We start from the raw sequence: 13,724 nt of genomic DNA on the forward strand, positions 1-13,724 counted from the left end.
AGCGTAACACCATCCCAGCTGGAAATAACCCACGGCATAGTATGTATCCCATACGCTGCGGATGACACAACGTCCCCCCGGACCTCTGTGCTGGAGCTACGTGCCACCCGCTCCGGGGTCCAAACACAGGCTGAGCCCCGGGGACTTCCCTCGCCGGCTGGCAGGAGGTTTCCCCCGGGCCGGCCGTCCTCCGGTGGGGCAGGGGCCGGGGTCGCCCGGCCACGGCGGGGCCGCGACCTCCCGCTCCCCCCTCGGTCCCTTTGGCTTTGCAATCACAGGCCGGGGGGGCTCTGTGGGGCGGCGGACCGGGCCGCGCGTGGGGCTGGCGAGGAACACGGGCCGGCGGTGCCCCCCGCCCCGGACTTCCCGTGCCCCGCGGTAACCCGAGCCTCATTTCCTGGTCGGGGCTCTTAAAGGGGCAGCCCCGGCGGTGGAACAAAGGCCATTGTGCTGCCCGCGGGCCGGCGCTGCACCCGCTGCCCCCCCCCCCCCCCAGCCGCGTTCGCCCATCCCGCTGCCCGGCCCGGCGCTGAAGGCCGGTACCGGCGCGCGGCGTCTAAAGGCCCCGCGCGACCCCCCCGCCGCCGCGGCACCCCGCGAAGTCCAATGACACTAAATAAGGCGACGCGACCCGGCTGCGCCTTTCTAGCCTCCCCTCCGCTTTGGCCGGCCCGCATCGGCACCCGAGGGCGCCGGCGGCTCGCCGCACTCCCGCCCCGGCCGCGGGGCACCGCCGCCGCCGCCCCGCCTTCGCCCCTCCCCGGCGGTGGCGGCGGCCGTTCATGCCGGCGGCCGTCTCCTGCCGGCGCGGCCCCTTTAAGGGGCGGTGCGGGGTGCCGGGAACCCACGTCAGTTTCGGCCCCGAAACTCCGGATCAATGAGCGGCGCGGGGCGGGGCGGGGCGCAGCGCCCGGCCAGGCCCGGCCCGGCCCCCGCCGCCTTTCGGTTTCTCTCTTCCAGGAAGGAAAACACCGGCGGGGAGCGGGGCCGCGCCGGCAGCGCCCGCCCCTCCCCCCGCGCTCCCCCCCCCCTCACCCCCCCAGGTCCCCGTGCCGCGCGCGCGCGCACCGACTCACAGGCGGACTCGGACGGGCGGAGAGCGCGCAGTCACACACACACGCGCACACAGAGCCACAGGCGCGCGCGGGGGGGGCGGGGGCGATCGCGCGCCCTCAGAGGAGCGGCGGCGGCGGCGGCGCTGAGGAGGGGACTCCGGCGGCGGGGCGCCTCCCCCGGGCAGCTCCGCGGGCCGCGCCGCGCCCGCCGCCGGGCGATGGTGGCGGCAGTAACTTCCCCTTGAGGGGACGGGCCGGGTCGGGCCGCGCCGCCGGGCCGGGAGAGGAGCGGAAAGTGGGGAAAGCCCGAGAACTTCCCGTCCGCCCGCGCCCGCCCCGCCGGGCTTCGCCGTTTCCCTCCTGAGAGATGTCTGAGGCTCCTGCTCAGTGTTGCATCAAGGTAAAGCTCTGTCCCTCTGTCTGTCCGGCCCCTGTCAGCGCGGGACGCGCCCGCCGGCGCCTCAGGGCGGTGGGCGCTGTGTTTTGCCCAGGGTTGTTTGGGTGAAGATAACTGTTTCTTCCTCTTCTCTTTTTCCCCGCGTGAAGGGCGGTCGCGGGGGGGGGCCGGGGTCCCCCCACGTTTGCGGGGCGCGCAGCCCTCAGACGCGGCAGTCAGGAGCGCGGAGCTCCCCGCGCTGGCGGCCGGCCGCGGGCGGGGGGGGGACGCAGGACGCGGACACAGGGACGCGGCTCCCGTCGGTTGTCAGCGCCGTGCGCCTGCCCCGGGGGGACACGCACAGCAAAGCGGCCGCGGCCGGGATTTCGCGGCGTGGTTCTTCACGGCAGCAGCCGGCGGCGCGCTGGGCGCTTTAAACGGAGCCCCGGAGCCCGGCCTGGCCTCCCGCGGGGCTGGCTGCCCGCGGTCCCCCGCCAGCAACTTCGCAGAAAGTTTCCTGCCGTCGGGGAGATGCAGCCGCTGCTGCTTCCACCAACAGTGGGTTGTGGGGCTTTCTTTTAATTTTTTGCTTTTAAATTTTTTTTTTTTTTGTAATATCCATATTATTACTCTTTATTTGTAGTCGCTGTATTTACTGGCATCGCTTGGCCGTCAGCAGGTAGGGGAGCCAGGGCTGCGCAGCCTGGCCCCGCTCTGCCAGGGCCTGGGGGATGTGTTTCTCCGTGGCTTGGCCTGTTGAAGGGGTTGCACCGTGAAGTTTCTCGTTTTAAGTGGAGGCGGTATAAAGCTGAGACAATGGAAACAAAATCGAGTTTCCTTTTTTGTCCAGACCCTTCCTATCTAGCAGCCTGCTAGAAATAGTGCTTTCCTCTCTCCTTCCCTCACCCATCGGTTTTGTTTCAATTATGCAGTTTCTTCAGGAGTTGCTTTGCCTCGTTGCCAGCCTGCAATCTCCCTTCTGCTCGCGACTAACTCTGTCCGAATAAGAGTGCTTTAGCAGTTGTCTTTCCCTGCCTGGAAAGAGAAGGTGACTTCCAGACTCTCTCTAAGGGGAAGAGCCTGGAATAAACATTTATTAGCTTAAAAGCATGACACTTTTTTGTTTGCTTGTCCCGTGTGTGTGTGTGTACGTTTACGGTGGGAGTCTTGCGTTCTATACGGTGTGACCACAATTTGAAAACTTCTGGGTGTATTTTCTCTTGCTGAGTTAAATGCGTTTGGGCCTGTGTCCCATGAAGTCTCGTGGCTTAGAGAGTCTAGTTTGACTTTTCATAACACAGACGGACAAATTGGATAATAGGGTATTGTATGCGTGTTACAGTATGGCAAAATGCTAATGCAGGCAAAATGTGTACAATTAACTAAGCAGATCCCTATATATATAAACTGAAATATAACTACTGTTTTTTCTAGTAAACCCTGTGGAAAGGTAGGATGTGTTCTCTAGACAGAAGAACACGAATGTCACGAAAAAGTAGTGTCATATAGGTTGTGCTTCCTCGTTTTCGACATGTGTCGTTTTGAAAATATGAGGCTTACTTCTGCTCTTACTGAAATCAACAGCAAAACTACTGCTGACTTCAGGAACAGTGAACCTGGTCCTTCCCTAACCTCGCTAAGGTATGTTATAGAGTCATACTGTAAGGGATCAGCTGCATAGCAGAAGAGATACAAGCAAACTTCTGTTTGAGTCTTGAAATGATTGAATGCCAATTTTTCATTAAGTTTAGAGAGATACTGGGAAACTGATTTTTTTTTTTTAAGTGACTTTCTAAACATCGTGGTCTGAACTTATTTTTACTTTTTAACGTGTGATTTGTTTACATGCTGACCCTTGCAGTTGTCTTTGTTGGAAGACAGAAATGACTGTTGTTGGCTTCTCTGGTGATTATTTTAATAGTTTCAAATATAGAAAGTACATATTCTCAGACAGAAATGTGAATTTCAAATGATAGCATTTCTTCACCAGTCAAACCATTCTGGGTAACTTTCTCTTCAGTTTTTCTAACTACCTTTTGGGTTTTTTTTGGATGCTTGTTTCAACCAGGCAGAGTTAAAGGTAGTTGCGATCAGCAGCTGGATTTAAGAGGAGTTGTTTAAATGGTAGTGTGATTATACAAGTATGATCGATTATTTCTTCAGCGTGCTAGTCCAGCTCGCGGCACAGAGTGTGAGGTCGAGGCAGAGGAGTAAGCTCCGCACCGTACTCCAAGTTCGCTGCTAAGCTGCTGTGTTGTTCTGAAAAGTAGCCAAGTATTGTGCTGCGAGCGTGTTGCAGAGTTTCATTAGGAGCCTGTGAACTTGAAGCGGTGGTGCTGGTGGATGTATTTCGTATTTATTTATTTTTTTCCCTTCCTCCTCCAACACGGGGCAAGGGTGCGTGCAGTAAATGCCACGGCAACTGGGGTGGAAAGCTTCAGTGGAGGGAGTGAAGGCTAGTGCTTTGTTTATGCCCAAGCTGCTCAGTGTACAGTCTCCCTATTTCACCTTATTAGAGAAGCGCTCTAACAAGATTTAGGAAAACTTTGAGGAGGTGAAGTGTTGGTATATATTTAACTACTGGTAATCAATATAAACTTGCAGTAATATCTTGGTTCATGTCAAGTACTTATCAGTATGTATGTGTGATTGTATATTGATACGTGTTTGCTTTGTGGCAAGTATGTGTGCTTACTTACATTAACTCTGTCTCAGAGAGGAGAAATATAATGCTAATATCCTGATCTTGCCAACACTTGGGTGTGTGCTTGCCTGGCAGATGGCAAGCAGACCCGTTGTGGCAAGGAAGTTAAGTGTGTGTGTAAGGAGCCTAAAGCTGCAGAGAGAAGTCATCAGTGGGGTTTAGAAAATAAGATCTTGGGGGTCAGAGATAAGCGTTAAGGTTGAACCCTCAGTGTTCGCTACAGCTTAGGGTGTCAGTGTACTCTCTGCATGAACCGATAGGCTTCTGGCTTGTGGCAGACTCCAGCCCAAGAGGGCCTGAGGGCTTTGACTCCGAGGTGGGTTGGGAAGGGACATCTGGTGTGGTTGTCGTATTCGGACACTTTTTTCATCCCAGCTGTTGGGATGTCTACGTTGGTAGTAAACCTGTTCCTCTGATCCTGAGCCATAGTAGTTAGCTGATTATACTATTGTAAATACTGCCAGGACGTTGGCACTCATTACAGTATTGGCAAGTGATCCTTACAGCCTCACCTCTCCTCCCCCAGATGGGAGAAGTGAAGCACAGGGAGAGCGTAAACACCTTGGCAAAGGCTTACATGAGAGCAAAAGCTCAAAGGGAGACAGGATGAGAAGTTTAGACACAGGTGATGATTTCTGTGATTAATTAAGGTCCAAGTGGTGATGAGTTCTGTTTAAAACCTCACCTGGAGCTTTCTGATTGTGAGGATGTCCCTGTTTTTTCCTGAAATTATAATACCTTGAGAATATCACCGTGGTGTCATATAGAGGCTCAAAATTCAGCAGGCAAACAGAAGGGTCCCAAAGGGCGCAGTTTAATTTGTTTATTATCCTTTCTACAAATCTGGCACTTTCAGTTGCTTAGTCTGATTTGCCATGGGACCATACAAAAAATTGTGCTGGCACAAGTGTGGAGTTGGGTGGGAACTAAAACTGGGAATATGGCGGGGGGGATCAGCTGCTTCAGATCTCCCAGACCAGGGCTTCTCCGAGCCCAGGCTCCCTTGCGTGTGCCTGGCTGATGCTTGAGCTGAGAGTGCTTTCTGTGGGCAGCACTGAAGGCACGGCACCTTCCTGTGAGTTGGGTTTCACAACTGACTCTGGTGGAGATTTTATGCAGCTGTATGCTGGTGGATGTGAGCGCTTTCTCTTGCAGCGAGCTGTATGTAGTAGCCCTTGTGATTGTATGGGCACTGCAGGAGTTGGCATAGAACCCTGTAGCTCGAGGACTTGTCTCACTGGTGCTCATTTTGGATTTGAGAATGTACTTTGTAATCGTTTGAAGAAAGGAAGATGAGAAAAAGACTGCTCATGTAAGCCAAAGGGCAAAGAATCAGCATAGTGTTCAAGCTTTCAATCTTAACTGGTTTCCCCAGATTTACTTAATTTTTAAGTAGTGCTTTATGTCTTCTAATGCTTCATTGATGCTGTTTTTGCAAAGAGCTCTCTCCCACCGAAGGCTTCCCATGCTGAGGGACTGTTCAGCACCATGCAGCTAGAATCCTGTTACTCTTAACCAAGGCTGTGTACTAGGAGGAGGATCCTTCTGTTAGTGTCAATGACAAAACTCTCATTAAGTTCAGTGGGTGTAGGATTGAATGGGAGAAGACCAGTGTTTAGAAGTACATACTATTTAACACCTGATTAATCACTTAACTCCTTGACACCAGCTAAATTTAATCCCTCTGAAGCAAAATTTTACTAACACTGCCCCAATTAAACACTGGTCATTACTATTCACTGTGTCATTACAGGTGAAGTCAGTTTCCTGGGAGGCAACCCATTAAAACAGCAGCCCCAATCTGAAATGCCCCAATTAAACAGAGGATACTTTAATGATAATTTACATGCATATTACACCTTGCATCTCAAAGTGCCTTTTGGAGGGAGGTGGCTAAGCAGCGCTTTGCTGATAGAAATGATGATAAGCAGGAGATGAAGTCTTGTACAGTTACACAGAAGTGAGGTTTCTGCCTTTTAGAAAAGTTATTTGGGTCCTTGAGTGCTTACCGGGGATAGCTTGCCTTCTGAAGTCTTCTGACAAAAGCTTTCCTAATAACATGCTTACTGTGAGAAAGGAGAGCTAAGGCAACCTGTGTTTTTGGCCAGTAGTGTGGTTCTGACCTACAAGCCAAAAATTGGCTAATTTGGGTTTTTTTGCATGCATTTGTTCTGGAGTATTTGTGGTTCAGTGCCTTCACCTGGGCATCCCCAGAGCGACAGCAATTCAAAAGCAAGTGCCTCTGAAAATGTTTGCTTTGGCCTTTGCTTTCCCTGTCTGTGAAACAGGCATAAAATAGTAATGAACTTACCTCTGCAGGGCGTAGCAAGGCTCAGTATTTGTAATGCAGCACGGAAACAAATTGTGTTTATTACGGAAATCAGTGACAGAGTGATCTGATTTGTTCCTGGCTTTTTAGTTCACATGGTGTTTGGTGCAGGGGGGTAGGTGTTTGGCTGTTGGCTTTTTTGGTAGGGGCCACCTACCTTTGCTGAGCAGCTGGAGGGAGCAAGATATTACTGCTTTACCATGTCCCTATGGCTGGATCAGCCATGCACAGGCAGGGTGGTGTTTCTGTGCCCACAGCCTGCATTGAACTTGGCTTTGGGAGAGGCAGGCATGTGGTGCAGGCGTAGCTGTTCTGCCACAGTCCTGCTCCTGGCCCAGGGCAGGAGTGCCTGGGAGGGATGGCAACCAGATGTGGCTGCCAGAGCAATCCCTGACCACTGTCCTTCCCAGGGCTCCCTGAAGCTGAATGCAGAGCAGGCTGCATACTCGGTTGTCCCAGGTTTTACTTCTTCCTGGGGGTAGGAGGGCATCCCTCTCTGTTAGATCTGACAAGGGAGGACCTGCTGGCAAAGGCAGTGGCTGGTAGTCAGCTGCTAGCATTGTCACAACAATTAATTTTTAGGTCGCAATGTGTCCCTGTGCCTCCTGAAGGAAGGAGGCTGCCCAGGACAGCCCACGGGTGGGATGTTCCTCTAGGCAATTGTGACGAAGCCAAACTGAGCCCAGGTACATGCTCAGGTTCAGCCTGAGCAAAGAGACCAAACAGGCCACCAAAACTCCTGTGCCTTTAACAGCAGAGTTGTGGCAATTGATTCCTGTTATCGTGGGTTATTTTTTTAGGTCTACAGCCCAAGCCAAATTTAGACCATATTGGTTCTGGTGTTGTCGAGTTGTCTTCAGGCAGTGTTTTGTTGGAGCACAGAGGACAGCTACTCTCTTTATCTACTTCTTTAGTAACATATGGAACTCAAGCCTAGATTATACTGATTTTTTTGATTTTTTTTTTTTTTTTTTTTTTCCAAAAATGCCACTGCTGGCAGGAAAATAAATACTGAAAACTCCAGCTGAAGTTGAACTTGTTTATGGAATGTCTGGAGCAGTGGTAAATAAAGGATTTTGAAAGGAGTTAAGCTTTTCACTGATAGATGGTATTGCTTCTCTTCTGTAATGCTACTGAGCTCCAAAGCGAACTGGGTATAGCAATTAAGGAAAGCTATAAATGATTCTTCATCGAAATTATTTTCCAAAGGTTATTCCTTGTTAAGCCACATGCAGTTTCTTTGCTTCAGTGTTGTTCTTTTACAGTTTGCAAATACTGTCCTGGTTAAGACAGTCTGGGGAGAAAATGGGAATGAAAGAGAGAGATTCTCACTGCGGTATTTGTGTTGGTGTTCTATGGAATGTTTGCACACGGAAATAAATAGCATTGTAAATCATTTTAAAGATGTGTATAATGCCAAGAGTAGCATTGGGTGTGACTGCAAGAGTTAAGTGTTAGTACAACTCCACAAAAATACTTTGAATGTGACAATCGGGCTTTACATGTTAAACTAAGCTGGCTAATATTAAATCCAGAGTTTGGATGTTTAATTTTAAAAGAAAATTAAATGTGGTTATAAATAGGAATTATGAGTGATTTCTTGGTGGGTTTTTTGTTTGTTTTTTGTCTGCTTTTCTTGTAGGTTTTTTTGGGTTTTGGTTTTTTTTTTTCCCTAGCTAGCTAGCTCAGGTAGGGTCTGATCGAACTTGGAAATTATTTGTTTTGAAAAGTCTTGAGAGTTTAATCTGGAGGAAACCAACTGGCATCCAGTAAAGAGTATCTTTAAAACCGATGGAATGCAGCAGAGAGTGAGATTCTTTATATAGTTTGAATTTCAACAGAGTATGGCTGAAGGGATTTTTCCGTTGTGTCTTCAGTGGGATCCTCCAAAACATCTATTAACAGAAACTGGGAGTGTTTTCTAAATGGTATGGGATTCTGTGGAAATCCAGGAGCTTGGAGTTCTACCAGATAAATGAAATGTTTAATGAAAGTGCCAGAGATAGTAATACTAGAATTCAGAGACAGATTTATCCAGTTAGTAGGGCCACAGCAAGGCATTCAGTATCTGCAAACCACATTTTTCTTTTCTCTTCCTCCTTTTTTCCCTAAAAAGGACTTCACATAAAAGTGTTTTCTGTCATTGATGGAGCACTGTGAAGCTCTGCTGATGTGCTTGGAGGTCAAATGGAGCAAACCCAGCATTACAGCAATATTGGGGAGCTCCTTCCCACTTTCTAGGAACTGATCTGAGGTCTGTGTTAGGATTCTCCCCCATGGCAGAAGTAATCCTTTTTTCTTCTGGTGGATTAGGACTGGAGGTTGTTGTTTCACCATGTTCCCTCTTGAATGGCGAGTTCTCATCTTCCTACCTGCCCTGTGCTTTAAAACACTGGCAAAGCCAAGCCGCCTCAGACCTGTCCAGGAGCTGAGGTTAGAGGTGGTAGGGTGTGAGGAGCTGGAGGCTCTGGGGTGAGGGTGTTTGTCCCAGTCATCACTGGAGGCTACCAGGAAGAGTGTCCCCTGGCAGATGGGTCCTCACTGCCACATCCATGAGAAGCTGCTTGGATATTTCCAGCAGGTACCACTGCGTGAGACCGGCTGCAACTTGAAGCCTGCAGAGCGATGAGGGTAGCGCCGATGGGCCATTGTCAGCTGTGCCACTGCCCTTCTACCGTGGTGGCTCTGGTCCCAGCAGCCTCACCCCAGCTCCAGAGGACCAGCTCCTTCCAGTTTAGAGCACTGTTGTGCTGGGTCGGGCAGCCTGGTGTAGGCACACGTAGGTGCAACGTGCCCAATTGGGGCTGTGCTGTGACTGTGGAGTGACGGACCCACCATCTCCCTGGGGGTGAGGAAATGAAGGGCTGAACTGTTTTCACAGAGGGATGAGGATGCACTCGTTACTGCTAAGTCCCAGGGTGCCAGCAAGCGCCAGGTAGCAGGAACAGGAGTGCTGATGGGTGTAAAAGATATTTCTCAGTTGCCAGTCTGAGTGGTTGTGTCACCGTCAAATGCCTTGAGCAAATGGGTTCTCTGGAAGAGGACTTGGGGAAGACTGTGGGAGCGGTTTCCAAGGGAAGAAGGTTATGGGCTGTAAAATACTTCATGGCATGTGGCCTGAGATACGTATCGCATGTTGCACAGTAAACACTGGGCTCGAACACACTGGAGATACTGTCTTAGCAAGCTACCTCACACCGGCCGAGTCATCAGAGCTCCGTGACTGACGGTGCGCTGGCTTGTATTACCTCCCAACTGGGACAAATTACAACTTCTTTTAAACCTCAAAGTAAGAAGAGAGTGAATTAATAGCGTATGCACAGCCAATTAGCACAGCCAACTGAACCATGTTGACGGGCAGTGGCTGAGTTTTGCAGGCTTGGAGAAGTAGGCAGAAAGTGCAGTATTTTTTTTTTCCTCTTGGTAGTTTTGAGTGAGGCTCTCTACGGCTCTTCTGCTTAACAGAAAGGTCCCCTTGAGCTGTTCGGTCCTGTTTGCTGATAGACCTCCCAGAACTGGTCTGGCAGCTGGGATTGTATTTTAGGAAATGATTTGGTTGGTGAATAAAAGAGAAAACTGAGCTCAGTTTTCAATTTGGGGTCAAATAGGCAAATAAAACTGTAGTGGGAAAGGAGCAGGAAGTAAAATAGAAATTATCTGTATATTGCAGTTTGAATCCATGCCGTGTATCGCTTCTGATTACAGCATGTTTTCCTGATCGCTAGGAAGGTTTGTAGTGGCACCGAAAAAGATATGGAAATAAGCAGTGAAGTTGCCTGGGGAAACTTCCATAGGAAGAGAAGCTATATTGCCTAGCACTCTTCGGCTTGGAAAGGAGACTGCTGGGGGACGTATACTAGAATCTATAAAATCGTACAGTAGTGTAGTATGGGGAGCAATTATTTCTGATAGCACAAAACTAGAGCAGGCAATGAAATTTACCAGCCAGCAAGAAAACAAGTACTTCTTCCATCTGTGTTAAGTTGTGGAACTCACTGCTGCAGGATGCTGCGGAGGCTAAAAGTACAAATGGATTTAAAAAACAGGGTAGAGGAATATGGGGAAGATATTAAGCCTAACAGACTGTATGGGGATGAAAAAAACCCTATTAATTACACAGGGGAAAGATTGCTTTTTCTGTCTCTTAAGCCTTTCCTGAAACAGAGACTTCTTGTCTTTTGGGGACAAGATCCCAGGCAAGATAGACTTGCTCTGATGATGTATAGGCGTTCAGATGCTTCAATGTAAAATTTTGCACCCTGGAAGGCTGGTCTCAAGTGCTTATTAGTCTCCTCTGGATTGTTTCCTGAGTCTCAGCCCCAGCAGTCTTGATTTCAAGAACACTAGTTAATTGTAAGTGGGAAGAGAGCTAAGGAAGAATTTGTGTCTGTGACTCAGAGAGATTTGTGAAGTCTGGATTGCTAGGACTAGCAAGAGATTGGCTTTGTTGCTTTAATTACCCAGATTCAAATGAAAGAGGGGAAAACCTTCACGGAATACATGGAAGAGGAATTACAGATCAGCATTTGAAAAAGGGAAGTTTTCTGGTTATGGGGAAGAGACATTGTTTGCTTCTAGGAGCCAAATGTGGGTTGACCTATGCTTTTCCAAAGGTCTCCCAGTTCCCATTATCACCCATGTGAAATGTGTTCCTGAAGCATTAACTCTTTTTCGCATACGTGACAAATGGTGTCCCAATTGGAGCTTGCAGCCATGGGCATAAGAGTTGCTGCTTTCACTGCCTGGCCAAATGTTGCAAGCAGTCACTGAACTGTCTCACTCGCTAAGAAATGCTGTCATTTGTACAGACCTTGCATCATGCTTTGATTGTGACTTCTTTTTTTTTTTTTTTTTAATGGCAAATAGAAGAATGGATATATAAAATCAATTCTGATATTGTTTTGCATGTGTACTTTTTAGTTTTCCTAAAGAGACAGTGATTCACAGTGTTGGATAGCCATTAAAACATATGTGCAGCTAAATATGGCCTTTAACCTAAATTTAGTTCTCCTTTCTGCTAATCTATACAATGTCCACAAGTATTTATGTAAGTAATTGGATAGCCTCATACAGATTTAGTTAGGCTTTTATTTTGGAAAATAACGAATTACTTTATTTGCTGGATGATTGATTTTTTTTTTTATTTTATTTTTACATGCTGTTTATGATAGACTGCACTTCGCTTTGCAGTGAAATGTAATTACAAGTGCAGTCTCCCTCATCAAAACCTGAGCATTAAAAATAATTCTTAAAAAAAAAAAAGTTTTGTTAATTGTACATGAAAAGGAAGTACCTGGTACATTTTGAGGTAATATTACTTAATAAATAACAAGCTTTTTTATTAAGCAAAGGAAATATTATCTTTTTTTTTTAATTGCGCTGATTGTTTCTTGTCATGCTGATCTAGTATTAGTAGATTTTCTCCCTCACCCCTCATTTTTATTTGTTGACTGGAGGAAGAAAACAAGCTTCCTGTTTCTGCAACTCCAAAGCATTTTCCAACTTTGGGTAAACTAGTCATTGTAATGAAGTAATTGACTAAGCTGAAAGAAGAAAATATTCTCTCTGTATCTGTTGCCAAAAGCTGGCTTGGCTCTTTGGCAGGCTCAGGCTCTAGGTGTATAATAGTGGGTCCCATTTGTTCGCATGGTAGGACTTTCTTTTATGCTTTGGCACAAGCTTTTGTACTTGGAATTTACCTTTAAAATTATTTTCTGCTATTATAGTTATGACTGGATCTCAATACACTTTAGTTTCACATTTGGGTTTTTTTTTTAAATTAAAACCTTAAAATTGAAATTTTAAAAGAAGTGGCTTAGAAAAATTATACATGTTTAGACATAATACCTTGGCGGATCTTGAATACAGTGCTAGTCAGAACCCCTTTCTGTCCTCTGCGTGTTGTCCTCTATACTGAGTTTTCATTTAATGCTTTAGTGGTGAGACCCATCTTCTTTAGCCACGGAGGGCTGAAGCAATGGAAAATCAGCTGACATGAGGGGTATTTCTCCAGTTTAGTGTGAAGGTTTGGCTTTGCAAACAGGAGGGAAAGCCATCGTAGATGCAGAACAAGCCTCCTGGTTCCAAATGAAACCAAAATCCTTATAGTATTAGTGCTCCTGGAAAGAAAAGGCTCTGAAAAAACAGGTTTTAATTGGCGTCCTGTAGTAGAGGTGTCTGTATGCTTTCTAAGATACTCAGAAGTCTCTGTTAGCTGAATGTTTTAATGTGTTGTCACAGTCAGTTCCCTGTGAGGTAGGGAGCTAGGATTGCCCTGCTTCACAGATGGGGAGCAAGAGTGACTTCATGTAGCCTCTTGGTACCTGTAGCTGCAGCAAAATAATGCTGTGCTCTCCCAACACAGTCTCCTTGGGCCCTTTGTCTGCTGCCTACCTGGGACTCCCCCTCTCTATTTGCTTGGCAGATGATACTGTGCTTAGGCTGGCCTGTCCCATCACTCGTGCTTGCCCTTCCTGCTTGCTGGGATGAGAACGTCATGGTCCTACTCCCTAGGAGGTGCAGAGTTGTGTCACCATCACTTCAGCTAGTGCAGTTATAAGGTGAGCTTAAATACTGATGAAAGAGAGGGCTAGTTTCCTTCAGTCTAGACTGGAGTTTCCTAACTCCTTGTCCATTTTCCATCAGTTGTCCACAGAGCACTCTGTCATATGCAAAATACTCATTCAGTTGTATGGGCCTTGGCCTCCTTTTTGTTGAAAAAGAGGAAGAAAACCCTCCCCCAAACAACAACCAAAGTTCTGTCACTTTCTTAACCTCAATTAAAAAATAAACATAGGTGGACCCAGGTTGTCAGCAGGTGGTTGGCACAGCAGTGAAGAAAGTGTGAAAGCCGTGGATTGATGACATTGAGATAGCTCCTTCGATGATTTGCATACAGAGGACACGGAGCAGCTGGCCTGGAGTAGGGCTTGGTTTTAAAGCATGTTTAAATTTAAGCATTATAGTAAGCACATGCATATTTAAATTTTCATCTTCTAAAGAGGGAAGAAAAAACCCCAACCAAAACCCAACAAAACCCAAAATGAATTAAGGGAATTAATTAGTAGAGATGGTTAGAATGATAACTTCTGGGGATGGAGGAAGTTCCATTTTTAGGTTGCTTTCCATCAACACCTGAGAAACAGAGCCAGCCTCAACAGTTTTGACTGGTCAGCAAAATTTTTCTTGACCGCTGTTCAAATTACTTGCTCGCAAAAATGAATGGCTTGGTTGGTATCTATACTTCTGGAAATAAAATAA

General features: G+C 47.6%; 1 protein-coding gene across 3 annotated transcripts in view; it reads left to right on the plus strand.

The window, feature by feature from the left end:
- The first annotated feature begins 1,228 nt into the window (after window positions 1-1,228).
- ETV6 (ETS variant transcription factor 6) overlaps window positions 1,229-13,724 on the plus strand; it is a 140,094-nt gene continuing 127,598 nt past the window's right edge. For 2 of the 3 annotated variants that reach the window (XM_076344616.1, XM_076344624.1), the window contains exon 1: window positions 1,229-1,455. In XM_076344616.1, the coding sequence (XP_076200731.1) occupies window positions 1,423-1,455 (33 nt within the window). In that variant the 5' untranslated portion in view covers window positions 1,229-1,422. Of the gene's footprint in view, window positions 1,456-1,968; window positions 1,990-13,724 lie in introns of those variants that run through there. The other variant, XM_076344632.1, reaches the window with a different exon arrangement.

Source organism: Aptenodytes patagonicus, chromosome 1 (genome assembly GCF_965638725.1).
Source record: "Aptenodytes patagonicus chromosome 1, bAptPat1.pri.cur, whole genome shotgun sequence".
Lineage (NCBI taxonomy): Eukaryota > Metazoa > Chordata > Aves > Sphenisciformes > Spheniscidae > Aptenodytes > Aptenodytes patagonicus.